Below are 21,787 nucleotides of genomic sequence, written 5' to 3' on the forward strand. Positions count from 1 at the left end.
TGGACTTGTTTTAATTGTCTTTAACTTCAAGTTGAACTTTCATATGAGCAGTTGATGGTCTGTTCCACAATCAGCTCCTGGCCTGGTTTTGGCTGAACATATTGGGCTTTTCCACCTCCTCTTGCCACAGATGTAGTCAATCTGATTCCTGTGTGTTCCATCTGGTGAAGTCCACATGTAGAGCTGTCGTTTGTGTTGTTGAAAAAAGATGTTTGCAATGAGTACGTCGTTGGTCTTGCAAAATTCTACCATGTGAGTTCCAGCATTATTTCTGTCACCAAGGCCAAATTTTCCAACTACCAGTGATTCTTCTTTGTGTCCAACTTTTGCACTCTAGTCACCAGTGATAATTAACACATCCTGATTGCATGTTCGGTCAATTTCAGACTGCAGAAGGTAATAAAATTCTTCAATTTCCTCATTTTTGGGTTTGGTGGTTGGCGCATAAATTTGAGTAATAGTCATATTAACGGGTCTTCCTTTAGGCGTATGGATATTATCCTATCATTGACAGCATGGTACTTCAGGACAGATCTTGAAACATCCTTTGTCATGATGAATGCCATGCCATTCCTCTTCAAACTGTCATTCCCAGCATAGTAGATCATATCTAATCAAATGGATTAGCCATTAGAAAAATGCTAATCAAAACAAGATACCATCGCACCCCAGCACTAATAACAAAGTTCAACAAGACAGAAAATAACAAACGCTGCTGAAAATGTGGAAAGACTGTGACTCTCCCACAGTGCTGATGGGGATATAACATGATACAAGCACTGTGGAAATCAGTGTGGTAATTCCATAAAAAGTTGGAATTAGGTATACCATTTGATCCAGCAATCCCATTACCAGGTATATATCCTAAAAACTGAGAACTAGGAAAAGAACAGATACATGCACACTCATGTTCATCATATCACTATTCATAAAAACAAAGGGATGGAAACAATTTAACTACCCAACAACAGAAGAATGGCTAACCAAACTATGGTACATATACCCAATGGTGTACACAACACTAAAGAAAAATGCACCATCTGTGAAACATCGTACAACATGCATGAGCTTAGAGGACATTATATTGAGTGAAATAAGTCAATCATAGAGGGACAAATATTCTATTAGTTCACTATTGTAAAAAGTCAAGGAAAGGTTTACATGTGGAAGGAAACTTTCTTTGTTGGTTACCAGGGATGGGAGGGGAGGGAAGGGAACACTGCGAGATAGGTAGAGACAAATACTGATTTGGGTGAAGGGAAGGGCAGTGTACCAAAAGCGACACTGAGGAAGAGGACGGCTCAAAGACGTACACTGGAGGTGCAGACAACAAAGATGAACCCTCTTGCATGTAAAGTACTGTATTGTTAATGATGGGTGGATAGATGGGTTGACAGGCTGAATGATCAGGTATGTCTAGGCATGGGGTGGTATGCCCATGTATCAGGTTAGTGGACAATGTTTCTATGTCGGTATTTGCATGTGCTGTAACAATGTCCAGGTGTATAGTAGAGCTGATAAGGGGCAAGGTTGTGGTGGCCTCTAGGCCATAGCCAGCTACCCTGAATGAGTGAGTATTTGGACCTGTGGGCTCAGGACCAAAGTCACAGGAGAAATCAAACTCAACTGGCATAACATACTACACAAAAACATTGTTCTACATCCTACTTTGGTGAGTAGTAACTGGCATCTTAAAAGCTTGCAAGCAGCCATCTAGATACAATGATGGGTCTCTCCTTGTCCAGAGCAAAGAAGAACGAAGAAAACCAAAGATGCATGGAAACAATTAGTCTAAGGGACTAGTAAAACATGCGATCCTCGGCCTGTATGACCATGAGACCAGAAGAACTAGATGATGCCTGGCTACTACAGTCAACCACTCAGAGGGGGATCAATGCAGGAGATCCCAGATAGAGTAGGAAAACAATATGGAACAAAGCTCAAAATTATATTTAAAAACAAAAAGAAAAACAAAAAAATAAAAACACCAGGTTTGCAGGTCTGATAGAACCTGGTAAGATCCCTGAGATTATGGCCCCCAGTTACCCTTCAGGTCTGGAACTGAAATTACTCTTGTGGCTTCCAGCCAAACGAGAGGCATATGGGGTGAACATCTACATCAGATAGATACACTCCTTGGAGCATCAATTATTGGTGAACAGAAGGGCACTGTTTGTACAAGGAGACACCTTGGGGGGGGGGGGGGGGACTGTATGAGACGGAAGGACACAGGAAAGAGGTAACTATGAGGAGGAAGTGGTAAGAGAGCTGCTACATTGTTGGGGAACTGCAATGTCATGAAACAAAATATGCATGCACTGTTACATGGAAAATAAATTTGCTCTATAAACTTTCACCCAAATCACAAATGAAAATTATTTTAAAAAAGTGCAACTTCTCTTAGGACACATGTCTGCCTGATATGGTACCTATACCCTACACAGAACATGTCACTTGACAAATGAGGAAAATGAAATGTGATTACTTTAGGCTCAAAATACAGCATACTGAGGCAATTTCCATTTCTACTAACACAAGAGTAGTTTCCACTCCTCAAAATATCTTCTGCTTAACACTTTGGTTTGTCCCGGCAACACACCTGCCATTTCCATCTGGCTAATAGTCTGGAAACTAAATTACACACTTCCTTGTAAAGTATGGTAACGCTGTGATAAAGACATAAAAGAGGGACTGAATGGCCCATTTGCAAGATATAACATCATGATGTCACAAGTCTAGAGAACCAGAAGATGGGGATATAGGGCAAGCTGATAATATATCTCTTTCCTGGACTGTTGCTGAGTGCCTGGCCTCTTGGGCTGGGTGTGACCCAATGCTGCACTTGCTGAGGACAGTGTGGGTGCTCACTGTACATATTCATTCCCCATTTCCCACAGAAGGGCCCAGGATTCACAGCATGCACATATGAGGCACTGACCTCAGTCCTGTGACTAAGTAGCAGCCAAGGAACAACAGGGGCCCACTAGTAATGCTCATGGTCATCATTAACTTCTTTTGAGGGCCACCTCTGGAGTTTGTAAGATTTGTACAAATGTCTAGCACAATATTTGTTGTTATGTGACGTCAAGTCGGCCCCGACTCATAGCAACCCCTCCTTGGGTTTCCGAGGCAGTATCACTACGGAAGTAGGATTGCCCAACCTTCCTTCCGAGGAGTGGCTGGTGGGTTTGAACCGCCAACCTTCTGGTTAGCAGTCAAGCACAATATTTAGGCCTTCAATATTTAGGCAAATGCAAAAACACTAAAAAGCTCTTGTTGTTGTTATGTGCCATCAAGTAGGACCCGACTCATAGCAACCCTCTCCTTGGGTTTCTGAGGCAGTATCACTACAGAAGTAGATTGCCCAACCTTCCCTCCAAAGAGTGGCTGGTGGATTTGAACTGCCAGCCTTCTGGTTGGCAGTCAGGTGCCTTAGGCACTACGCTACGACAGCTCCTAAAAAGCTCTTAGGTAATAATATGTGTAAACAATACTTCCCTGCACTCAATTTCTTTGAAAATGTGCATTAATGTAGTGAGGCTAAATATTAATAAAACAAGCCAAAACTACAACCAAAATGTCTTTAACCAGACCATGTGCATTGTAATGAGGAAAAATAAAGGACAGAAGGAGGAGTATTAACAAAGATACAAGAGGATCAGTAAGAAACACACTTGTGGGTGTGGAGGCAAAGAGGAGGATGTCTTCTAAATACTCACCAAGAAGAGGAAGATGACATATCTGACAAAGGACTTATCTCTAGAATTTATAGAAAACTCCAACACCTCAATAACAAAAAGACAAATAATCCAATTAAAAAATGGGCAGAAGACATGAATAGACATTTCACCAAGGAGGATATTCAGGTGGCCAACAAACATATTAAGAAATGGTCACAATCACTAGCCGTTAGAGAGATGCAAATCAAAACAACAATGATATACCATCTTGCTCCAGCACTAGTAGCAAAGTTCAACAAGACAGAAAATAACAAATACTGGCGAGATGTGGAGAGACTGGATTCTCATACACTGCTGGTGGGACTGTAAAATGGTACAAACACTGTGGAAAGCAGTATGGCGATTCCTTCAAAAGATGGATTAGAAATATGATTTGACCCAGCCATTCCATTACTAGGTATATATCCTAAAGCAGTGAGAGCCATGACAAGAACAGACATATGCACACCCATGTTCATTGCAGCACTATTTACAACAGCCAAAAGATGGAAACAACCTAGGTGTCCATCCACTGAGGAATGGATAACCAAACTATGGTACATACACACAATGGAATACTATGCGATCCTAAAGAATAACCCAGAATCTGCAAAACACTGCATAACGTGGATGAAATTGTAGAATAGTATGCTCAGTGAAGTAAGTCAATCACAGAAGGACAAATACTGTATTAGTCAGTTATTGTAAAAGTCAAGGAACGGTTTAGATATGGAAGGAAATTTTCTTTGTTGGTTACCAGGGGTGGGAGGGGAGGGGAGGGGAGGGAACACTGTTAGACAGGTAGAGATAAATACTGATTTGGGTGAAGACAAGGGCAATGTACCAAACGTGAGTGATCAACACAGTGACACTGAGGAAGAGGAAGACACAGAGAGGTACATGGGAGGTAAAGACAACAAAGATGAAGCCTTTTGCACATACAGTACTGCATTGTCAGTGAAGGCATGGGTATAAGGGTGGATAGATGGGCGGACAGGCTGAACTACTAGGTATGTCTATGAAGTGGGGAGTGTACCCAAGACCATGTATAGGGGTGGCAGACAATGGTTCTACAAGTGTATTGGTATATTCTGTAAGAATTCCCAGGTGTATAAAAGAGCTGACAAGAGAGAAGCTTGTAGTCACTTCTTAGTCACAGCCAGCTACCCATAGGGAGAGAGTAGTTGAACTTGTGGGATTAGGACCACAGTCACAGGGACATGAAGCTCAATTGGCATAACATACTACACAGAACATTGTTCCACCTCCTACTTTAGTGAGTAGTGACTGGGATCTTAAAAGCCTGTAAGCAGCCACCTAGATGCAAAAATGGGTCTCTCCTCATCCAGAGCAAAGAAGAATGAAGAAAATCAAATATTCGTGGAAATAATTAGTCCCAGCGACTGGTGCACCATGCAATCTGCAGCCTATACAACTATGAGACCAGATTAATTAGATGGTGCCCGGCTACCACCATCAACCATTTGGAGGGGGATCTATGTAGGAGATCCTGGATAGAGAGGGTTTTGCTGGTTTGACAGAGCCTGGTGCAACCACCGAGACTATGGCCCCTAGCTGCCCTTCAGGTGTGGAATTGAACCCACACCTGTGGTCTCCAGCAAACAAAAGACAGGCATATGAGTTGAACATTTACCTAAAGTAGATACACTCCTTGAAGAGAACAATCATGGGAGAAAGAAGGGCTGTTTATGCACAGGGAGACATCGCAGGGGGCAGGAGTGCATGGAAGATGGACAAAGGGAAGAGATAACTATCAGGAGGAAGTGGGAGGGGAGTTGTTGCATTGGGGTAAATTATAGTGAATGTCATGAGACAAAGTGTATGTGAACTGCTGTATGGAAAGTGAATTTACTCTGTAAACTTTCACCCAAAATGAAAAAGGAGGAGGAGGAGATGGCAGGTATCCAAGGAAAAACGTACCCTATTATTTATTCTGTGATCAAATATGGGTAGAAGCAAAAAATCAGCTAAATTAAAGAGTTCTCTCAAGAAGACTATCAATGATTATGTCTCAACATAAGCCAGCAAAATCAGAACTAGGCAAGGAATCTCCTTAAGGAGGTAAACACCTGGAGGCACCAGCCTGGAGGGCTGGCATTTGGGCTCTGCCAAACTGACAGCAATTCTGATTCCGAAGCAAGATATTCCCAGAGCTCCCTTTGCAAAGCTGGATTAGCTTTTTACCTAAAGACTAGTTAAAGGGGGAAAATGACATGCTGTGATAGTCCTGCCAAGCCACTGCGGAGAAGGGCTGCAATCATGCTGCTGGTGGCTACCAAGCAGGCCGCTCACCCTGCATCTGTAAGCCATTTTGGACAGGGATGCCAGCTCCCCAAGGCAAAACTGAACCTGTCAGTGCAGTTGGCAATGAAGTCAGATATGAGCTTCATAAAAATTCACTATAAAAACAAAGTAAGACAATCATAAATGCAGTTCAGACAAAGAAGTCAGTTTCTCAGGCTCAGCCCTCCAGTGATAGCAACTGCTTAACCTTCTGATATATATTTTTTTCACTATTCTTGTTCTTACAATTAGAATAATTCGGAAGTCTTTTTTTTAATATAATAAAATATAGATGTGATACCCTATCAACAAGATCCACACCACTGTTTTTAATGATCACATTGCATTCTATTATACAACAAATTACTCTAATGCAATTGGTGGCTAGTGAGGTGGCTTCAATATTTTGTTCGAAAATGTTCTATGATCATTCCATAACCGACATTATTTTGTACCTACCTAGTCTCGTGATATCCTTAGGACTCAGTTTTCTAGAGGTAAGAACATTTAATTATTGATATATTTTGGCAGATTGCCCCTAGAATCACAAGACCCAATCTACTTGTCTGCCAGCAGCATTAAAGAGAATTCCAGCCTTCCAGAGAGGAAGTGGGCACACCAACTTCTGCCAATCTGACAGTCAAAAAGCACTGACTGCTGTCAGCTACTTTTATTCGATTAGGAGTAAGTGTGCAGACCTGTTTTTATTTCTTGATTCATTTTTATGAAGTATCTGCTCATCTCATCTCTTTCTTTACCACAAAGTGTCTGGTGAGACAAGGTCTGGCCATTCTCCCTTCTAAGGAATATTCAGCTGTACTTCTTCCAGGACGGATTTGTAGCAAATTAAACTGAACAGTGTTTAAAATTTAATTAAGACTCTTAGTCTTTAATAACACTCTTACTTATTGAAAATTCAATCCCTCCCACCTTGTGCATTTGTCTTAAGTTGTTGGTGGGTTTTGTCTGCACACCATGCAATCGGTCGTTCACACAGAAGTCTTACTCTTGGTTTCTGGTTGTTGTTATTGTTATGTGCCGTGGAATCGTACCCGACTCACAGCAATCGCTCCTTGGGTTTCCAAGGTGGTATCACTACGGAAGTAGATTGGCCAATCTTCCTTCTGAGGATTAGCTGATGGGTTTGAACCACCAGCCTTCTGGTTAGCAGCCAAGTGCCTTAGGCATACACTACCAGAGTTATATCCTTTCTCTTCTTCCTCTTCCCACTTCAGCTTTCTTTTGAGGGTCATGCCTGGATGGCACTCTCTAATGCTCCTGGGTACCCTCTCTACACACTTCCTTGAAACCCTCCAGCAATCCCAAACTGATTTTAATGTCAGGATGAGGTCAAGACACCCCAATACCCCCACCCAATGGTCAGGCAGCTAACTATACAATACACTAAAAAAAATAAGGACAACAAAAAACCACCATTACCATTGAGTAAATTCTGACTCATGGCAACCCCCACTGGGTTTCTGAGGCAATAAATCTTTATTAAAGTAGATTGCCCAGTCTTCCTTCTGTGGAGTGGCTGGTGGGTTTGAACCACCACCCTTCTAGCACCCACTCAGATGCCTTAGGCACTGCGCCACCATATCTCCTTTACAACACACTAAAAACAGCTAATTCCAGATAAAGGTTTCAGAGTTTTGGGACGTTTTTTTTTTTTTTCCTGGCTGGTTTGCTGGTTAGTGTGATAGTTATGGTTGTGTGTTAACTTGGCAGTGGCATGATTATCAGGGGTTTGGCAGTTATGAGGTAGTTGGCAGCTATGTAATGATGTAGTCAACCCCTATTTTGTGATCTGATATAATTTAATCACCTCCATGATGAGCTCTGGTAGCATAGTGCTTAAGGCACTTGACTGCTAACCAGAAGGCTGGCAGTTCAAACCCACCAGCCACTCCTCGGAATGAAGGTTGGGCAATCCTACTTCTGTAGTGATACTGCCTTGGAAACCCAAGGGGGTCACTATGAGTCAGGGCCAACTCGATGGCACATAACAACAACAACAACAACAACATGATGAGTTCTGCTATGAGCAGCCAATTGGTTAAAAAGGAGTTTCCCTCAAGGTATGGGCTGCATCCAATATACATGGATGTTGTGGCAAAGCTTTCTGGCTGTTTTGCTCACTCTGGATCCTGCACCTGGCTCATCACCATCTGACTTCTGGTTCTTCAGACTTGAGCCAACAAAGAGCCTGCCATATGCCTGCTAATCTTGGAATTCATCATCCTCTTCCTGCAGCTTGTGAGCCAGCAGCCTGTTGTCTGACCTGCTGGTCTTGGGTTCTTCAGCCCCTACAGCTATGTAAATCAGGAGAAAAGATTGAAGTTGTCAAAGACTTGACATTGCTTGGTTCTACAATCAACACCAGTGGAAGCAGCAGTGAAGATATCAAAAGACATACTACATTGGGCAGTAGTATGATGTCTGCCCCATGGACTTAGGGCTTGCCAGTCTCTACAACTTAGTTCCTTGAGATAAATATCTCTCTGTCTCTCTCTGTTCCCCTTCCTCCCTCCCCACACACACCTTTCCCTCTCTCTCTCTCTATACATATATATACATATATACACACACATATATATATACACTTACATTTTTGTTGTTGCTATGTGCCATCGAGTCATCTCTGACTCATAGCGACCTTATGTACAACAGAACAAAACACTGCCCAGTCCAGTAACAGCCTCAGAATCCCTACCATACCTGAGCCCATCATTATAGCCACTGAGTCAATCCATCTTGTTGAGGGCTTTCCCCTCTTCTGTTGACCCTCCACTTTACCAAGCATGACATCCTTGTCCAGAGAATGGTCCCTTCTGACAACATAACCAAAGTAGGTGAGATGAAGTCTGGCCATTCTCGCTTCCATGGAGTATTCCGACTACACTTCTTCGAGGACAGATTTATTAGTTCTTTTAGCAGTCCATGGTACTTTTAGCATTCTACATCAAAACCAAAACTCAAAAGCATCAACTCTTCGGTATTCCTTATTCACTGCCCAGCTCTCACATGCATATGAGGCAAGTGAAAATACCATGGCTTGGCTTAGGTGCATCTTAAGTCTTCAAGGCGATGCTATGCTCTTTAGCACTTGAAAGAGGTCTTTTGCAACAAAATTGCACAATGTAGTATGTCTTTGGATGTCCTGACTGCTTCTTCCACTGGCATTGATTGTAGAACCAAGCAATATGAAGTCTTTGACAACTTCAGTCTTTTCTCCATCTATACATGGTGCTGCTTACTGGTCCAGTTGTGAAGATTTTTGTTTTCTTTATATTGAGGTGTAATCCATACTGCAGACTGTAGACATTAATCTTCATCAGTAAGTGCTTCAAGTCATCCTCACTTTCAGCATGCAAAGTTGTGTCATCTGTGTATCTCAGGTTGTTAATGAGCCTTCCTTCAATCCTGATGCCATATTCTTCTTCATATAGTCCAGCTTCTCAGATTATTTGCTCAGCATATAGATTGAATAAGTATGGTCAAAGGATACAACCCTGATGCATGCCTTTCCTGATTATAAACCATGCAGTATTCCATTGTTGCGTTCAAATGACAGCCTCCTGGTTCTATGTACAGGTTCCTCATAAGTACAATTCAGTGTTCTGGAATTCCTATTCTTTTGATTGTTATCCACAATTTGTTATGAGCCATACAATCAAATGCATTTGCATAGTCAAAAAGACACAAATAAACATCTTTCTGGTATTCTTGGCTTTTAGCCAAGATCCATCTGACATCAGCTATGATATCCCTTGTTCCACATTTCCTTCTGAATCCAGCTTGCATTTCTACAAGTTCTCTATCAATATACTGCTTCAACCATTTTTTATTTATCTTCAGTAAGATTTTACTTGCATGTGGTATCAATGATATTGTTCAATAATTTTCATTCTGTGGATCATCTTTCTCTGGAATGGGTACAAATATGGATCTCTTCCAGTCAGTTGGCCAGGTAGCCGTCTTCCAAATCTCCTAGCATAGCCAAATGAGTGCCTCCAGTGCAGCATCCTTTTTTGAAACATCTCAATGAGTATTCCATCAATTCCCAGAGTCTTGTTTTTTGCCAATTCCTTAAGTGCAGCTTTGACTTCTTCTTTCAGTATCATTGATTCTTTATCATATGCCACCTCCTGAAATGGATGATCATTTACCAATTCTTTCTGGTAGAGTGACTCAGTGTATTCCATGCATCTTCTTTTGATGTTTCCTGCATCATTCAACATATTGCCCTTAGAATATTTCAGTATTGCAATTCAAGGTTTAATTTTTTTTTCCTCAATTCTCTCGCTTGGAAAATGCCTAGTGTGTCCTTCCCTTTTGGTATCCTAACTCCAGGTCTCTGTACATTTCATTATAATAACTGACTTTGTCTTCTCGAGCTGCTCTTTGAAATTTTCTGGGTAGCAATTTTATCCTGTTGGTTCTTCCATCCACTTTAGCTACTCTCTGTTCAAGGGCAAGTTTCAGAGTTTCTTCTGACATTGATTTTGGTCTTTTCTTCCTTTTAATGACCTTTTGCTTTCTTCAAGGATGATGTTTTTGATGTCATCCCACAATTCATCTGGTTTTCGGTCACTGGTGTTCAATGCATCAAGTCTATTCTTCAGATTGTCTAAATACAGAAGTGATATAATCAAAGTCATATTTTGGCTCCCATGAACTTCTTTTAACTATCTAACTAAGCTCCAACTTGAATTTGCATATAAGCAGTTGATGGTCTGTTCCACAGTCAGCTCCTGGCCTTGTTTTGGCTGAACATACTGAGCTTCTCCATTGCCTCTTGCCATAGATGTAGTCAATCCGATTCCTCTGTTCTCCATCTGGGTAAGTCCATGTGCACAACTGCCATTTATGTTGTTGAAAAAAGGTATTTGTAAAGAATAATTCACTAGTCTTGCAGAATCCTATCATGCAATCTCCAGCACGATATTTATATCCCAAGGCTTTATTTTCCAACTACCAGTGATTCTTCGTTTCCAACTTTTGCATTCCAATCACCATACACTCTCTTTATCACACACACATACACACACACACCTACTTTGATCATGTTGTCAGAAGGGACCATTCCCTGGAGAACGGTATCATGCTTGGTAAAGTGGAGGCTCAACAAAAAGAGGAAGGCTCTCAACAAGATGGACTGACACAGTGACTACAATGATGGGTTCAGGTATAACAAGGATTGTGAGGCTGGTATAGGACCGGACAGTGTTTCATTCTGTTGTATATAAGGTCACTGTAAGTCAGAGCTGACTCAACAGCACCGAACATCACAACAACATCTATAAACATACACATGCACCTTTGGTCACTGAACAATGTGGGAACAAGGGCCCCCCACAGCAGTCAAAGATCTGCATATAACTTTTGATTCGCCAAAAACTTAACTACTAATAGCCTACTGTTGACTGAAGCCTTACTGATAACATAAACCAGTCAATTAACACAGTTCTTGCCATAAGTTATTTAGATTTTCACACAAAGAAAATACATATACAATATAGGTAAGTTTATTAACTGTATGGCATGATGATTATTCTCCATTCCTTAAGTGGAAATGGATCATCATAAAGATCTTTATCCTCATTATCTTTGTGTTGAATAGGCTGAGGAGGAGAAAAGGAGGAGTTGGTCATGCCAGCTTTTGCCTCAGGCAGAAACAAAAGAGGTGGAAAAGGTGGAAGGGATGGAAGAGGATGCAGGACAGGCAGGCACACTCAGTGTAGCTTTACAAAAATACATCGTGATTTCTGTTTCTTTTGCTTTTTCATTTCTCCAAAAATGTTTCCATATGGTATCAAAGTGTGGTTTGTTTCAGTGCTCATATTACAGACGGGTCCATGTTGTAAAACAAATCAAAAACAGTCTTAAATAATCAGAACTCTTCTGCTGGATTGTCTAACATCTGTTTGTCTTCTGACGCTTCTTCTCTTGTATCTTCTTCCTCATTGTCTGGTGCTGGTTCCGAAGCAATCGTCTCCATCAAGTCATGTTCTGTTAACTCCTCTGGTATCGACCACCTCTTGAATTTCTCCAAGATCCATAACTTGAAACCCTTAACCTCCTACTTTTTTGTTATATCCACAATCACTTCTATGATTTCCTTGATTGGTTCTACTGTAAATCCTGTGAAGTCAGGCATGGCACTTGGACAAAGTTTTCTCTGGCAGAAATTCATTGTTTCGGGGTTGACGGCTTTCATAGCTTTTTCTAGAACAAGAACTAAATCTTCAATGGTGTAATTCTTCCAGATTTTCATGATGTTCTATCAGGGTTCTCTTCCATAGCATTGACAATCCTCTCCATAGAGTACTGTGTATAATGAGCCTTACACGTCCTGGTTTAGAGATTGAATTAAAGATATGGTGTTTGGGGACAAGTAGACCACTTCGCCTTTGGCGTTTAATCACGGGGTTTTAGGTGGCCAGGGGCATTGTCCAAAATCAAAAGAACTTTAAAAAGCAGTCCCTTACAGACAAGGTAATTCCTGACTTCAGGGACAAAGCACCAATGAAACCAATCCAGAAAAGTGTTCTCATTGTACAGGCCTTCTTGTTGTACAACCAAAAGACTGGCAGCTGCTATTTACCTTTAAGGTTTGGGGGTTAGCCACTTTATAGATCAAGACAGTCTTAAGCATAAACTCGATTTCATTTGAAGAAAACCAGTTAGCCTATCCCTTCCTGCCTTAAATTCTGGTGCCTGCTTCTATTCCTTACTAATAAATGTCCTTTGTGGCATTTTTTCCAGAATAGCACACTTTCATCTCATTAAAAAATTGTTTAGGCAGATAACCTTTCTTCTAAATGATTTTCTTAATGTCATCTGGGAACTCATCTACTGCCTTTTGATTGGCAGAAGCTGCTTCTCCTGTTATCTTGATATTTTTTAAGCCAAACCTCTTTCTAAGTATCAAACCATCCTTCACTGGCATTAAATTCTCCAGGTTTAGATCATTCACCTTCCTTTTGCTTAAAGTTGTCATATAATGACTTCATTTTCTCTAAAATCATATTCAAGTTTTATACAGCAATTCTGCACCCACATAAAAGCTGCATTTTCAGTATGAGATAAAAGATATTTTGCAAAAAGTGCAAGGTTTTCAAAGGTGTAGCTTCAGCAATGGCTTCACAAATTTCCTTTTCTTTTTGTACAATAGTCCTTACACTAGATTCATTTATCTTGAAATGGCAGGCAACTTTTTTTTTTGTAATAACATGACTTTTCTCTGGTTCCTAGCATTACTAGGAGCACTTCACATGGGTCCCACAGGTTTACAGTATTGCAGTAAAACTAAAAAAAAAATAAAATAAACCCAAACTCACTGAAATCGAGTCAATTCGAACTCACACAACCCCTCCTTGGGTTTCTGAGGCAGCATGTCTATGGAAATAGATTGTCCAATCTTCCTTCTGAGGAGTGGCTGGTGAGTCTGAACCATCAGGCTCCTGTTAGCAGTCAAATGCCTTAGGCACTATGCCACCAAAGCTCCTAATTGCAGTAAACACCATAAAAAATGCAACAGAACTGCAAGATCACTTTTAACTGCAATACACAATTTACTGGAGAGAAGAACTGCTCATGTGGAGATGATTAAGGTCACATGGCATTTTAAGTTGATACTTGCAACACTTGAGCTCACCACAATAGCAACAGGAAGTGCCTAGAAAATTACTAAACAGTAGTATAGCATGTACTACAATTATGATTTAATACTGCATCTTAATGTTTATTTACATTTCTCTCAACTGCTAATATTATCATGTATGGTCTTTAAGTGTGTGTATAAGTTTTGATAAATTTCTTTTTATAACAGATTTGTATATATTGTAAATGATAAAAGAGATTAGTATCTACATATATTTATGCATTCATGATATACCTATCTTTCCTTATTTTTGTCCTGATTATTTCTAGGCTACACAATTTTTTCAAATTGTTACCAATCTCCAAAAAAATTTCCAATATATTTATCGAAAAAGATCCACATGTTAGTTCCCCTGCAGTTCAAATACATGTTGTTCAAGGGTCATCACAGGTATAAGCTTCATAGTATTAGCTTCATTGGCTTCTCAGGGGTACCCAACCTAAGACATTTGGTACTGAGAGCAATTCTAGAGAAACAAAATCCTAAGAATGAGTTTTCTAAATTGCTTATCAAGTCTAACTAGTCTTAAAGGTGCTGGTGACTCTGCCTCACTTAGTAAAGGGTGATTTAACCCTGCAGCAGGTCTGGCCTTGCTAGCAATCCAGCAGAACTTTCCTGTTCCCTGTTCCTCTCAACCCCTCCTCAAGTCTAAATACTGGCAAGAGACTAATAGTCAACAACTACTGTAAGAGAAAGTTGAAAAGAACTTTTAAGAGAGAATTCAAGAGGGATCTATTATCACCAAGAAAGAAGAGCCAGGAGCAGAGCATGTCCTATGGACCCAGGGTCCCTGCACTGGAAACCTCCCTAGATCCAGGGAATGACTGAAGCCAAGACACATGGATATCTGCAAGGAATGCTGGGCCCAAAGATACTGAAAGAAGACAAGGACTTTCCTCCTAAACTGTAAGCCAACAAAGAGAGAAAGCCATCCCTAAAGCTAGTGCCCTGAATTTGGACTCCTAAACTGTGAGAGAATAAATCTGTTAAAGCCATCCACCTGTGGTATTTCTGTAAAAGTAGCACTAGATAACTAAGACAGTGCATGCTTTAAATTATTGCTACTTTTTAGGAAGGTGCTAATAGATTAGAAAACAAAAATAACATTTTATACATAGCATGTTTCCAATTTATAAATTATGAATTTAAATCACTGCAACTAAAATGACTTAAAGTAAACGTTAAAGTAGCTTCACTGTGAACCAAAAATCATTACAAACCAAAAATATCCTACCTTTGATCCATGCAAATACTGGGGTTGTGCATTAGGCTGTTTATCTCTTTGAAATTCTTGAGAAAATGGTAATACTGTCCGAACAAACCTGAAAAAGAAAGAAAGAAAAAAAAAAAAAAAACCCTAAAATTTCAATTGTGGTTCATCCTTAAAAAATCAGAACTTTTTAATTTTCACTCTACATAATAAATCCTCCTCCCAGTTAACTGATATAATCACCAAATAGGAAATTCTGAGAAATGGGATGAATTAGAAATAAATACTCTGAAATATAATAAAGGTATCCCTTGTAATTCAAAGTTCAGGAAGCAAACAGCAAGATCACTCAACATCCTTCCTTAAATCCACTCTCATTCTCCAAACTGGGAAAGAGGAATCTGAAAAGTGAGGCTACTTGTCCACTGGAACTAGAAACATTCCAAACTGATTCAATTCCTTAGTAAAAACTGATGAATGCTATGCTCCTGGGCCTTGCTGTGCTTCCAGTTACTGAAATTACTAGTTTATGCACAAATAAGAAAAAATTAGCAAAATTATATAACCATACTCATTTAGGTAAAAGCTTTTGTTGTTATGTGCCGTGGAGGTAAAAGATAGTGTTTCGATAATAGATGTGTGGTTGTTAGCTGCCCCTGAGATACTCTAGACTCATGGTGACTCTATGCACAATGAGATACAACTACTGTGATCTACAGTTTTTTCCTGAATGATTTTTTCAGAAGTAGATCTCCAGACCTTTCTTCCTATTCTGTCTTAGTCTAGAAGCTCCACTGAAACCTGTTCAGCACCACAGCAATATGCAAGCCTCCAGTGATAAATGTGTGGTGATTGCCCAAGACGTATACTGGCTGAAAACCAAACCTATGTCTCCCACATGGAAGGTGAAGATTCTACCACTGAATCACCATCTTTGATAATGAATTAGGAGCCATTCAAAATCAAGTATTTGATGTTTAAAACAGAAATTATAAGTTCAGTTAACACATTTCAAATCAATTAAACATATACACTTTTGCAAAGAAGAATAACACAGATACAAGGGTTTGCTAAGTATTTAATTCTAATAATTTCAAAGCACAGATTACACTTTAATGTATAAGAAAAGGTGTAACTGTCAGAACCATGCTAACACACTAAACAGAAAACATGTGGATGTGAGGGTACAGCTAGCAGTCTGCTACATCAAGCTTTTTAGCAAGTGAGACACATGAGCAGGCACATAGCTTGGGCCTGCTGTGTGACATATGTTTCCCTGCCCTGACATAGCCAACTGTGGACCACAAAGTGTCAAGAATGAATATCAGCCAAAGTAATAACCTAGTAGGAAAAACACGCACTTCCCTCTGTATGTGTGTGTGTGATTTTTCAAAAGGATCCTAGATTACTGTGTGGTCAGTCTGTCAACATCCCTGGTGTGCCACAATGTCCTCAGCATGTGTGCACACTTTTGTCTGTACATGTTTTTAGATGCCTATTACATGAAGAGCACTGGACACTGGCAGCAATGCCATGGCGATGTTCAGAAGAAGGATTCCACTCCCCAGGGAGTGGCCCGGCACTGCTGACTACGTGGAGATGGCACCTTGATGATACCACACTTATAAAGCTGCTGCAACACATCAACCTCCATCGACCTCTCGGGGGAGAGGAACAGCAATTATGTGATATTCAGAGCACAAATCAACTAGAGAGTGTCTGATCACTTTGAAGAGAATTAACCAAAGTGAGACATTACCTCCCACCCATCTGTCAGTTTGCCTTACAGTGGTGGTTTGCATGTTGTTGTGATGCTGAAAGCTATACCAGCAGGACACCCATGGTGGACAGGTTTCAGCAGAGCTTCTAGACTTAATACACACTAGAAATAAAGACTCGTGAGCTATTTCTAAAAATTACCCAATGAAAAACCTACAGATCACAATAAAATATTGTCTCATATAGTGCTGGAAGATGAACCTCATAGACTGTAAGGTACTCAAAATACACACACTAGCATACCAAAAATTGTGAAGATAATACAGGACTAAGCAGGGTTTGATCTCCTGTACGTGGGGTTGCCAAACTGATGGCCACTATCAACAACAACTACATTGATATTATAAAGATTTTCAAAATGTGCATAAACAGTATGTTTTCACAGATAAGAATGTGTAAAATGTTGATTAGATTTTCAAATCTGGCCTTAATTCTTTGGTAATTAGCTGAAATGCAAAACTATCTTCCAGCTGACGTACAAAAAAATAACGATTTTTGTTATGTAATTTAATTACAGAGTAGAACTGTCCCATAGGGTTTCCAAGCCTATAATCTTTATGGAAATAGACTGTCACATCTTTCTCCTGTGGAATGAATGGCTGGAGGATTCTAACTACTGACATTTTGGTTAGTAGCTGACCACTTAAGAACTGTGCCACCAGAGCTCCTTCTCCTATAATGTTATTTATTATTAAAATTTTTATTCATAATAATACCTGTATTTAAGCTAAAAAGTCAAATGGTATATTACAAAGCTTCTAAAGAAAAGTTACAATTCTCCTACTTACCTTTTTCTATCCCTCCCCAAATGCTATTAATCATTTCTTTTGGGATTTCTTTTCATATTACTAAATAATAACCTTCTACATCTTTTTCTTAATCAAATTTAGATAATTTTTGACCCCTTACCAGGAACAATAAGGTTTCAGCACCAGGATTGGAAGCCCCCATTTAACTTCCCATATAATTTGAGGCTGTTTTCAGCTTTTGACAGCCCTGATGAGACAGTTCCCTACTGGAGGGATACTACATTACACTTATCCTTACTTTCTTGTACAATTCTCCTATTTTCATGTTTTTTTTTTCCACATCACTATAACTATTTCTTTCCAAATTCTAAAGAATGATCTTTAAAAAATACTTTCCTTTTAAAGTCAACTTTAAACTGCAATTTACACACAATAAGACATCCATTCTTCATGTACAGTTAGGTTAAGTTTATGTATGTCTCTGTGTAAGCATAATCCTAACCAAGACACAGAACATTTCCATCACTGTAGAATGTCCCCTCCTGTCCTTTAGTGGTCAACTACCATCCCTACCTCCAAGCAACCACTGACCTTCTTTGTATCATTATCCATTCATTAGCCTCTTTCATTCAATGTTTTGAAGATCTACCCACATTCTTACATGTAACAGTAATTTGTTTCTTTTCATCGATGGGAATAATATTTCACTGTATGGATATACCACAGTTTGATTATCAAGACTTCTGGTGATGGGCATTTAATATATGGCCATTATACATAAAGCTGCCATGAACATTCATCTGTAAGTCTGCAAAAAGGACCTGGGGGCAATATCTGACTTCCTACAACTCCCCAAGGGGGAAGTAAGATCCAGAACAACATCAACAGCCTAGGCTGATTCCTATGAGACAGAGGTCAGAAGAGATACTATTATCCAACTTTTTTCTTTTTTTAAACCAATTCTGGTACCAAAGTCCCACGCATGGACTCTACTTCATTGCTGGGTTCAATCATTAATTGCAATGGCCACACAGAACTCCCAGGCTATACTCAGGATGGTGGGGTTTATTACAGAAGTAACAGATTACAATTCAGGTTCAGAAACACTCAGTACAGAGTTCTTCAATCAGGACAACCTTCCCTCAGCTGTGCCCGAAAGCAGGTCTCTCTCTCTGGCCCTCATCCCCTTGGTGTGGCTGAGTTTAGTGTTACAAAAGTCTCTTAGCTGTGCCTCTGCTGCTACCAACTCTCTGCTGTTGTCTGAGTGCAGGGATCTTGAGTCTAAAGAAGTGCTTAACTCCTGGCTCTTCATCTGTCTTGATGGTAGTGAGATCCTGTCTTTGTCCCTCTAGGATGAATTATTTCAAGCCTACCGGATAGCAAAACTGACCAATCCTCAAGTTAGGGTTCCATACACCTTATTTCCACAGTTCTACCCCAACAAGGGTGCCATGTACGCCTTAATTTATATTATTAACAAGTTATCCAATCCTCATGCTGGGCCAGAAGCACCTTCACCTGTATGTTCTTGTTGTTATTTGCCATTGAGTCAGACTCGACTCATAGCGACCCCTTCTTGGGTTTCCAAGGCAGTATCACTATGTAAGTAGATTGCCCAACCTTCCTTCCTGGGAGTGGCTGGTGGGTTTGAACCGCCAGCTTCTGGTTAGCAGTCAAGTGCCTTAGCCACTACGCTACCAGAGCTCCTTACATCTGTATAACGCCACTCAATTATGTGGTGGGAGTCACAAAGACCATGGCTAGAAGAATTATGCCAAGTAATTTACTACACTGAAAGTCTTTTTAAAGATGTGTTTTCCGATGGAATACTATGCAACCCTAAAGAATAACAAAGGAATCTGCAAAACACCTCATAATGTGGATGAACTTGGAGAATATTATGCTGAGTGAAATAAGTCAATCACAGAAGGACAAATATTGTATTAGTCCATTATGGTAAAAAATCAAGGAAACGTTTATATATGGAAGGAAATTTCTTTGTTCATTAACAGAGGTGGGAGAGGAGGGGAGGGAAAACTGCTAGATAGGTAGAGACAAGAATTGATTTGGGTGAATGGAAGGGCAATGTACCAAATGTGAGTGATCAACACAGTGGCATTGAGGAAGAGGAAGACATAGAGAAGTGCATGGGAGGTACAGACAACAAAGATGAACCCTTCTGTACACACAGTACTTCATTGTCAGTGATGGCAAACACTGATATACAGGTTGACAGATGAGTGGACAGGCTGCATGATGAGGTATGTCTATGCAGGGGGGAGTGTGGCCATGGCCATATATAGACTTGGCAGACATTATTTCTACAAGTGTATTTGTATATTCTGTAAAAATTTCAAGATATATAGTAGAGCTAACAAGGGACAATGTTGTAGTCACTTTTTGGCCATAGCCAGCTACCAGAGGGAACAAGGAGTTGGACCTGCAGGCTCGGAGCCATGATCACAGGGGACATCACCTCAATTGGCATAACATACTATGCAAAAACGATCCATATCCAACTTTGGTGAGTAGTGACTGGGATCTTAAAAGCTTTCAAGTGGCCATCTAGATACAATGATGGGTCTCTCCTCATCCACAGCAAAGAAGGATAAAGAAAACCAAGGACACATGGAAACAATTAGTCCAAGGGACAGGTATACCATAAAACCCTCAGCCAATACAACTATGGGACCAGAAGTACTAGATGGTGCCCGACTACCACTGTCAACCACTCAAAGGGGAATGTATGTACAAGACCCTGGACAGAGTGGGAGGACAATGTGGAACAAAACACAAAATTATGAAAAAGAAAGAGACCACGTTTGCTGGTTTGATAGAGCTTGGTGGAACCCCTGAGACTATGGCCCCTATTGCCCTTCAGGTCTGGGACTGAACCTATCCCTGTGCCTTCCAGCCAAACAAAACAAAGGCATATGAACTGAACATTTACATTAGGTACACACATTCCTTTGAGAGATCAATCATGGGAGAACAAAAGGTCTGTGTATGAATAAGGAGATAGCTTGGTGGGCAGGAGAGCAAGGGAGGGAAGTAAACAGGGAAGAGGGGGCTATGGGAAGGAAGTAGGAAGAGAGATGTTACATTGGAAAATTACAGAAAATGTCATAAGACAAAGTATATGTGAATTGCTGTATGGAAGATGAATTTCCTCTGTAAACTTTCACCCAAATCAAAATAAAATTGAAGAAAAAAAAAAAGATGTGTTTTCATTTCTCTCACGATGATATGCTGGGTCATATGTAGTATTTTTCTTTTTTTTTTTTTATTATTGTGATTTGGGTGAAGATTTACAAAACAAACTCACTTTCCATACAGCAGTTCACATATACTTGGTCTCAAGACATTGACCACAGTTTACCACACTGCAACAGCTCCCCTCCCACTTCCTCCCCATTGTTACCTCATCCCAGAGTCCATCCCTCCATGCACTCCTGCCCCTGAACTGTCTCCCTGTGCATAAGCAGCCCTTCCTTCTCTCATGATTGTTCTCTCCAAAGAGTGTATCTACCTCAGGTATGTATTCAACTCATATACCTGTCTTTTGTTTGGCTGGAAACCACAGGTGTGGGTTCAATTCCAGACCTGAAGGGCAGCTAGGGGCCATAGTCTCAGTGGTTCCACCAGGCTCTATCGGACCAGCAAACCTAGTTCACACTCCCACTTCTTTTTTTTTTTCCCCTCCAAATGACTGTGAGTTTTGCTCCACATTGTTCTCCCTCTCTATCAAGGATCGCCTACATAGAGCCCCCTTCCAAGTGGATGACAGTGGTAGACAGGCACCATCTAGTTCTTCTGGTCTCATAGTCATATAGGCTGCAGACAGGATGGTGTACCAGTCACTAAGACTAACTGTTTCCAGGAATTTTTGTTTTCTTCTTCTTTGCTCTGGATGAGGAGAAAGCCATCATTGCATCTAGATGGCAGCTTGCAAGCTTTCAAGATCTCAGTCGCTACTTGCCACAGTAGGAGATGGAACAATGTTTTGTATACTATGTTATGCCAATTAAGCTTGATGTCCTCTGCAACTATGGTTCCAAGCCCACAGGTTCAACTACTCGGTCCTTCTGGGTAGCTGGCTGTAACCAAGCAGTGACCACAACCTTACCCCTTCACGGCTCTACTATACATCTGAGAATTCTGATCATTCACATAAATTTATAGGACCACTGTTTGCCAACCCTATTTATGTTCTTGGATACACTCCCCATTTCACAGACACACCTAATCTTTCAGCCTGTCCACTCATCTATCCACCCATATACCCATGTTTGCCTTCACTGACAATGAAGTACTGTATGTGCAAAAGGGTTCATATTTCTTGTCTGTACCTCCCATG

The 21,787-nt window shown here is 40.4% G+C and overlaps 1 protein-coding gene across 1 annotated transcript in view; it reads right to left on the minus strand.

Annotated features, from left to right (window-relative positions):
- The window catches only part of CYFIP1 (cytoplasmic FMR1 interacting protein 1), a 228,458-nt gene that overhangs the window by 56,962 nt on the left and 149,709 nt on the right, over positions 1-21,787 (minus strand). Inside the window, exon 22 of the mRNA XM_042783094.1 lies at positions 14,927-15,014. Coding sequence (XP_042639028.1) covers positions 14,927-15,014 — 88 coding nt within the window. The remainder of the gene's footprint in view (positions 1-14,926; positions 15,015-21,787) is intronic.

The sequence above is a fragment of the Orycteropus afer genome, unplaced genomic scaffold, assembly GCF_000298275.1.
Source record: "Orycteropus afer afer isolate SDZICR_OR568_19922 unplaced genomic scaffold, OryAfe1.0 scaffold00656, whole genome shotgun sequence".
Classification (NCBI taxonomy): Eukaryota; Metazoa; Chordata; class Mammalia; order Tubulidentata; family Orycteropodidae; genus Orycteropus; species Orycteropus afer.